Source organism: Emys orbicularis, chromosome 1, assembly GCF_028017835.1.
Source record: "Emys orbicularis isolate rEmyOrb1 chromosome 1, rEmyOrb1.hap1, whole genome shotgun sequence".
Classification (NCBI taxonomy): Eukaryota; Metazoa; Chordata; order Testudines; family Emydidae; genus Emys; species Emys orbicularis.
Genome location: NC_088683.1, coordinates 291140912 through 291149283, shown reverse-complemented (window position 1 = coordinate 291149283; position 8372 = coordinate 291140912). Strand labels below are relative to the sequence as shown.

The window sequence follows — 8372 nt, the reverse complement described above, 5'->3', positions numbered from 1 at the left end:
TCTATCTGCAAGAACAGACTGAGCTGTGGGAAGCTTGCAATACTAAGGCCAAGATTTTCAAAAGTGACTAGTGATTTTGGGTGCCTCTGTTTTTGAGTTCCTAAACTGAGATACCTTAAAGGAACCTGATTTTTGTGGGTGCTCAGCACTTTTTAAAAATCAAGCTCCTGTAAGTTCTCAAGTTGGGCACCAAGAAACAGAGGCACCCAAAATCATAGTGAATTCTGAAAATCTTGTCTGTAAGTTCTAGTCACTGTAGAAGCAAATACGACTGTAAATGGAGAGACAAGGCAAAGGAGACTCAGGAGATTGAAGTTTTCCTATAGTAAGCTGATGTGCCATTTCAGTTTTGTTGCAGCCTCAGGCAGAATATGTCTGATTCACTCCATTTTAGCTCACAAACAAATATAGATGCACATTTATACATTTATTATTTTCTTATTTTATTTAAAGGCAGAGTTAAGGTCCTCACTGCTAGAGAGCTGTAAATATCAGATCTTTCCCCCTGCTAATATGCAAGATTATGGGGCAGATCCTCAGCTAATGTAAACTGTCATTGTTCCACTGATTTTGATCCCCTACAATGCTTTCTTCCTACCATGCTCTTCCCCTTTCTGCATCTGTATAACAATCCATTCAAGTAACCCCCCATCAACCTCCCCTCCCATTCAATTCCAAGGTAAAACAAACTTCAAATTATTTTTTTCAGAAAAGACTTTTTTAGATTAGAGAAACTGGAGATTGGTATAAGAATTGTAAAGTGGATAAGGAATTGGCTAAAGGGGAGAAGACAACAGGCTGTGCTGAAAAGTGAATTATCGGACTGGAGGGAGGTTACTAAGGGGATTCCTCAAGTTTGATCTTGGGACCAATCTTATCCAGTATTTTAATTAATTACCTTGGCACAAAAAGTAGCAGTGTGGTAATTAAATTTGCTGATGATGCAAAGTTGGGAGGCACTGTCAATATAGAGGAGGATCAGCATGTTATATAGGAAGATATGGATGATCTTGAAGACCGGAGTGACAGAAATGTATGAAATTCAATAGGACAAATACAAAGTTATGCACTGAAAGTCTAATAATAAGAGTTTCTTGGAAAATCTGGGGATTCATCAGTTAGAAGCAACAGAAAAAGAGAGAGACCTGGGTGAGTGGGTCGATCACAGGATGACTGTAAGCCACCAATGTGGTGCAGCTGTGAAAAAGGCAAATGTGACCCTAAGTTGTATCAGGTGACACATTTCCAGGAGACATATTGAAGTATTAATGCCACTGTACAAGGTACTGGTAAGACCTCATTTGGAATATTGTGCAAAATTCTGGTCGCCCATATTCATTCCAACTGAAACAGGTGCAGAGAAGAGCTACTAAGATGATCAGGGGAAAGGAGGGCCTATCTAATGAGAGAAGAATGGAAGAGGTTGGCTTGTTTAGCCTAATAAAATGAAGAATGAGAGAGGATATGATTACTCTCTATAAATCCATCAGGGAGTAAGCATGAGGGAGGGTGAAGAGTTATTTAAGCTAAAGAACAGGGGTTCCCAAATTTGGTTCGTGGCTTGTTCAGGGTAAGCCCCTGGTGGGCCGTGAGACGCTTTGTTTACCTGAGCATCCGCAGGTATGGCCGTGTGCAACTCCCAGTGGGTGTGGTTCGCCATTCCTGGCCAATGGGAGCTGCGGGAAATGGTGGCCTGGCCTGCGCCGCTTCCCGCAGCTCCCATTGGCCAGGAACGGCGAACTGCGGCCACTGGGAGCTGTGAGCAGACGTACCTGCAGATGCTCAGGTAAACAAAGCGTCTCACGGCCTGCCAGGGGCTTACCCTGAACAAGCCGTTAACCAAGTTTGGGAACCCCTGCTAAAGAACAATGTTGGCACAAGAACAATTGGGTATAAACAGACCATGAACAAATGAAGCCTGGAAATTAGAAGAAGGTTCTAACCATCACAGGGCTGAGATTGTGGGGGCAAACTACTTAATTCATTTTAAGAGAGAGCTGGACAAATTTATGAGTGTGATTGTATGACAGGATTGTTAGTGAGGCAGAGGGCAAGGCTCAGCAGCCCTTGGGCTCATTTCCAGTTTATGTCTTATGTTCCTAAAAGATAAGCTTCATGGTTTCAGCCAGCCACCTGCAGGGATCAGGAAGGGATCACACCCTCTAATGTGTTCTCTGTGTGTGTATGCATGTGTGTGTGTGTGTGTGCATGTGTGTGTCAGTCTCCTTCCTCTGAAGTATCAGAGATGGCTACATGTAGATGGAGATGGGATATTGGCCAGGATGGGCCAGGGCTCTGAGGTGATACCGAGCATTTTCTCTCTCTGGGGCTCAGCTGGCTGGTTCTTGCTCATATGCTCAGAATCTAGTTGATCACCGTATGTGGGGTACGGAAGGCATTTCCCCCCAGGTCAGATTGTCAGTGACATTGTGGGGTTTTCACTTTTCTCTGCAGTCTGTGGGTATGAGTCACTTGCCAGGATTATCTGGGTATATCTCACTTTAGTGATTTCCCTGCCATTGCAGGAGCCTCATGTATTGGTGTGCCTTGGTCTCTTCTATTCTGTCCTTATGGCACATAACAGCCCAGTCTTCTGCAGGCTGTAATACTTTGATCTAATTTTAGTTGTTGGGTTTAGTATGTGGGTGCTGGGTCATATTGGTGGCCTGTGAAATACAAAAGGTCAGACTAGATGACCTTAAACTCTTTTACTTTATATAAGATACAAAGAATGATATTTTTAAATATTTTGTTATAAATATAGCTTCAAGAAGTTTGTGTTGATTTTACCATCTTCCCTGAATACTAACTGAGGAAGCTACAGTGTTTGCCAAGTCATAAGAATGGAGTTTGTCTCCGTTTTGCTTTTTAGTGAATACCAATCCATTAAGAAAAACTTTTCATTTCCTTTTTCACATGTGTAGTCCATGAGCTGTAACAGCTCTTAACATACTATATGCATTCTTGGACTGAGTGAAATGCATATCAACAGCAGAGTGCCTAAGAGTTGTTTTGGTGATACTGGTTTTCCTGACCCTGACCCCTGTTTAGTGGGCTGGAAAGGGGCAATGCCATACCTTAGTATCATCTTGTTAGTATTGCAGTACTGCCCAAAGGCCCCAGTCAGGGTCAAGGTCACATTGTGCTAGGTTCTGTACAAATGCATATGCAGAGAGTCCCTGTCCCTCAGAATTTACAATATAAAATATAAAGATGTGGTAGCAAGAGAAAATAGAATGAGAATAAGGGAGGAGAGAACAAGGTTACAAATACAACATGTAGGTACTTAAAGTTATGTTCATGTCTTGGTTGTTTCCACTTCATGTAAATATGGAGTATGTATTAGGACATACACACACACACAAATTGTGTGTATATACATAGATGAAAATGGAGAGATAAATTATGCTCACACAAAAATTAAACAAGTAGAAAGTTTGTGAATGCAAATTCATCCCAACTGCTCAAGAGACCTTCCATAAAAAGGGTTTTATTAGAGAACTAACTAAAATTGTATGTAAGCCAAGAGCCTAATGTATGTTCTTGAGCATATGGTTTCTGACTTGGGTGGAAGATGGTTCCAGTAAATGAGAATGCACGGTGATGCCAAAACTGTTTCTTTGTCCTTAACTTTTATAACAAACATTTATTTGCTCTTTTGGGGGTTGGGTGTAACGGTGAATATGCTAGATGTATTTCTAGTCAAGTCATCAGAATATTTGAATTAGGTTCTGTTTTTCACTCTGCGGTGTTGGCTTTTTGAAATAATTTGTTTTTTATTTTCCAGGCTAAGTAGTCATAACTCTATGACATGTACTGGCTGGCTATCTGGGACTGGTCATGTCCCGAGGGGCATAAAATATAATATATTTGTTTCAAATAAGAGAAAATTATTGGGGTTATCAGAAAGTTATATTACAAATGCAGGTACTATGGGATTTTAAAGGAGATTAGTGTAGATCCGGGGTTCTCAAACTGGGGTCGTGACCCCTCGGGGATCTCAAGGTTATTACATGGGGGGTCAGGAGCTATCAGCCTCCACCCACAAATCCTGCTTCACCTCCAGCATTTATAATATAAATAAATATAAAATATATTAAATATATAAAAAATGTGTTTTTATTTATAAGGGGGGTCGCACTCATAGTTTTGCTGAAAATCACTTGAAAAATTTCCATTAATACCAGAGTTAAAATAAATTTTGGAAAAGGCTAGCTTAGCTTTTGTTGCGAAGGCAGTAAATATTTCATTACAGAAACTGAAAACAGCATACACAGTTTTCAAAAGAAGAGTGTCCTTTCTATAACACCTCAAATAACTTATTCAATTTAAAACATAAGAATGACATTCAGGCTTCACCTAAGATTGTTTCAATCTAAAATTATAAGTATGAAGAAGAAGAAGGTTCTAATCGGATGTCCTAGTAACCACAGTATCTCAGCAAAATATGTGGGATTATCGAGAACCAACTCTTGTGCCCCTATGGCCACTTTTTTTATTACTTGCAGCAGCTCCTAGTCTTAGCTTTAGCACTGAGTTAAAAAGAAATGAATTAGTCTTGACAATATTATCTAACACTCATAATGCTGATTTTTTTGTGTAATCCTATTAAAAACATTTTTAAAAAAAAATATGCATCACGAAAGGATTCCTAACTTACAGGCTGCTGAAATGAAGACAACTTGTCTTAATGATAACTGCTGTCAAACACTTCAACTAACCTCCTTCCCAGGATCATTTGCAATTTTGCAGTACATTTTCAGTGTAGTTGGAAAATTTGTTACCCTCTGATGAGCAAGCATGGATACTGAAAATGTAGACTTACAGATTTTCTTAAAGGTGCACATAATAGTTTTTTGGCAAACAAGTTCTTCTCCTATTTTGCTGCAACAAGTATTGATCTCGGGCCTGATCCATGGTCCACTGAAACCAATGGTAATCTTTCCACTGATATTCATAGGCTATGGATTAAGCCAATGGAGTCCAATCCTACTCCCATTGTGCTAATGGTAGATTGACTTCAAAGGGAGTTGAGGTCACTCAGCCCTTTGCAAAACCAGGCCCTAAGACAGAATCGACTCTAAAAGTAGACAGCAATAGAATCAATTAAACCAATTAAATAAAGAAATTCAGATGGATAACAATATTTTGAAAGGGCAATTAGAGCATAAGAATGGCCACACTGGATCAAGACCAAGGGTCCATCTAGCCCAGTATCCTGTATTCTGACAGTGACCAATGCCAGATACTTCAAAGGGAATGAACTGAACAGGACAATCATCAAGTTATCCATTTCCTGTCATCCAGTCCCAGCGTCTGGTAGTGAGAGGTTTAGGGACACTCAGAGCATGGGACTGCATCCCTGACTATAGTGGTTAATAGCCATTGATGAACCTATCCTCCATTAACATATATAATTCTTTTTTTTAATCCAGACATAATTTTTGCTTTTACAACATCCCCTGGTAATGAGTTCCACAGGTTGATAGTGCATTGTGTGAAAAAAATACTTCCTTTGTTTGTTCTGATGTCTATTAACATCAAGCAAAATGCAGCTACATATACATTGAATCTATAATTATTATGCTATACTGTACTGTAGCGAGTGGGTAGATTAGCTCCTTATATTGCCCAAGACACATGATATTCTCTTTCCTTGACCAAGCCCATCATTTGAATCAATCATGACTGGCCCCTTCTGGCTTCTCTTGGACCTTCTTAAAATATAGTTTCTTTATTAGATTTCATTACCATAACCTTTTCTCATATTTAAATTTCCCATTGATTTTAATTAATTTCTCCCTAAGCTCAGGACCTTGGAGAGCTTTTCGGTTTAAAAAAATTGGGGGAGGGAGAAGGAAGAAAAGAGACAGAGGCTTCTTCACCAGGTGGGATTTCCCAAGTTCTCACAGCTGTAATTAAAAGTCATTCTAGTTCCAACTGATGGATTGACACAAATATGTCTCAGAAGAAAACAGAGTAATGCATAAATGCTTAATGACTCATATTCAAAAGTTATGATTTTTTTTAAAGTCAGGTGACAAGGACGACGCAGATTCAGACAATGCCTGAGTATTTGCATGCTATATATATATATATATATATATATATATATATATATATATATATATATATATAATTGCCTTTTGACAGATTAGAGGTGGTAGCAGCAAGCTGCAAATCTGAATGTCAGGGCCATAGCGACACTAACAGATAATTACCATCTCCACAAATATCTGTGAATGGAATCACTTGTTTTAATACAGATAAGATTAGTATAAAAGTTAGAGGGCTGGTATGAGAGATATGATAAATGTGGTCATGACAGAAAACAATTTTTAATTTACTATGCCCTATCAATCTAGATAGCCCATGAATATTTACCATTAATTCAGTAGGCTGGAACAGAGAGAGAGAGAGAGAGAGAGAGAGAGAAAGAAAAGGAAAAATAGAAGCTTTGACCTAAACAATGACTGTTAAAGAAAGAGAATCTTCAGCAGTTTCAATAAGAACACATTTTATAGGCAAGCTGGACTGGTGGCTGCATGGGGAAACACGTTTGGGGAACCATTAGAAACAAAAGTCATGTTCCTGTTGTTTTAATTTTTTTATAAGACAAATGGTAACAATTCCCAATATGTGCTGCTGTTTGCTAGATTTACCAGGCTGACTACACAGGAAAAATGTGTGACATCAGTGGGCTAAAATTGAAACATTTACTGAAATTCAAAACAAGCCTATTTGATCATATCATACTCCTCAGCAGGGATACCATTTGTAGGGGGGGCATATAAGAAGCTAACACAGGTTGTGAGTGTAATGAACTAAAATTAATGGTTTATATAAAAGAAATGTTGTTTCCATTATTTTTAGGGTACTCTTATTAAAGATGCCACCTGTCCAGAACAGAAGTGTCCAGATTTTAATTCTCTTTTCATATCTCAGTGTTCAGACACAGGACAGAAAAGGTAAGTTATTATAGCTATTACTGTTGCAGCCATTCTATCCAGCTGTATTAAAGTGATGGCTCTTACATTTTGCACCTATCCCAAAGAGCTAATTTCTTCTGACTCACCTTTCCCAGAAAATGTTTTTACTAAGGGAAACAGCTCCTATTTCTAACTCCTCTTCCACTGATACCATTTTCCAGCTCTATAAAGCTTGCTCAATGTTTAAGTGTAATTTAAGTAAAAATTCGGTATGAAATATAATTCTTTTACATACTGAAGAATTCGCTTAATATTTCTAGTATACATGGAACGTAACAAGTTTGTACACACAACATGATGAAATGGTATTACAATTAATAGAAACACTAATAGACCATTAATCTAACTCATACATTTGAAGTCAGATAGTCAATTAATTTGAAAATAAATTACTTAATATGCAGCACTCTCATTTTATGCTGTTGGGTATTGTTGCAGCTGAGTATTACTCTTGCCTTTTTCCCCATGCATGGCCCAATATCCATGGTGCTCAGCACCTCTGAAAATCAGCTCATCAGAGTCAATCACATGGACAATTGTTTTTAGCAACAGATATTTTGTAACAATTATCTAAAATCATTGTTCTCTCTCATGAAAATACTATAAAAAGTGCAGAGCTCTTCTTCAGGATGTCACTGATAAATACAAGCACCTTACAGAAGAAGAAGTATAAGAGTTCTGTGTGAGCTCAAAAGCTTGTCTCACCAACAGAATTTGGTCCAATAAAAGATATTACCTTACCCACCTTGTCTCTCTAATAGCCTGGGACCAACACGGCTACAACAATGCTGCATATACTAGTGCAGTCATTTACCTAGATCATGAGGAAATAGTTCAGGCCTACATTTGTTATATCTATCCTTCTATGTAATATGTATTTAGTTTTTCTCTTTATAGCTATTATTCAACAATATCGTACTCCTTACTAGACTATAAAGTAGGAGAAGAGACAGAAAAGTCATTTAGGGTCTCACTTATGCCACAACACTAATACAATAATAATAATAATAATAATAATAACAATAATAATAATAATAATAAAAAATAATGAATAATAAATATCATGCAGCTACTGAGAACAGGGTCTCATTCATATATATAAATATCATAAGGGCATAAAATCCATAAGAGCATAAAATCCATGTTACCTTTCTCAATATGTATTCTTTTGGTCTCATGTCCAACCTCATGACCAGCCAGATCACCTTCTTTAGGGCCAGGTAAGACGTTAGGTGATAAACCCATCAGCATCTGGTTCATGGATAGCCCATTCTGATGTACAGCTGCTAGTCATACACACAGAGACATAAAACCAACAATAATATTAACACACATACACAAACTTACAGTAATTTTAACAATATTACTCATGTCTGTATTCTT

The 8372-nt window shown here is 38.0% G+C and overlaps 1 protein-coding gene across 1 annotated transcript in view; it reads right to left on the bottom strand.

Moving 5' to 3' along the window:
* Positions 1–8372, bottom strand: part of DACH1 (dachshund family transcription factor 1) — a 432844-nt gene that overhangs the window by 81705 nt on the left and 342767 nt on the right. Inside the window, exon 6 of the mRNA XM_065414734.1 lies at positions 8138–8272. Coding sequence (XP_065270806.1) covers positions 8138–8272 — 135 coding nt within the window. The remainder of the gene's footprint in view (positions 1–8137; positions 8273–8372) is intronic.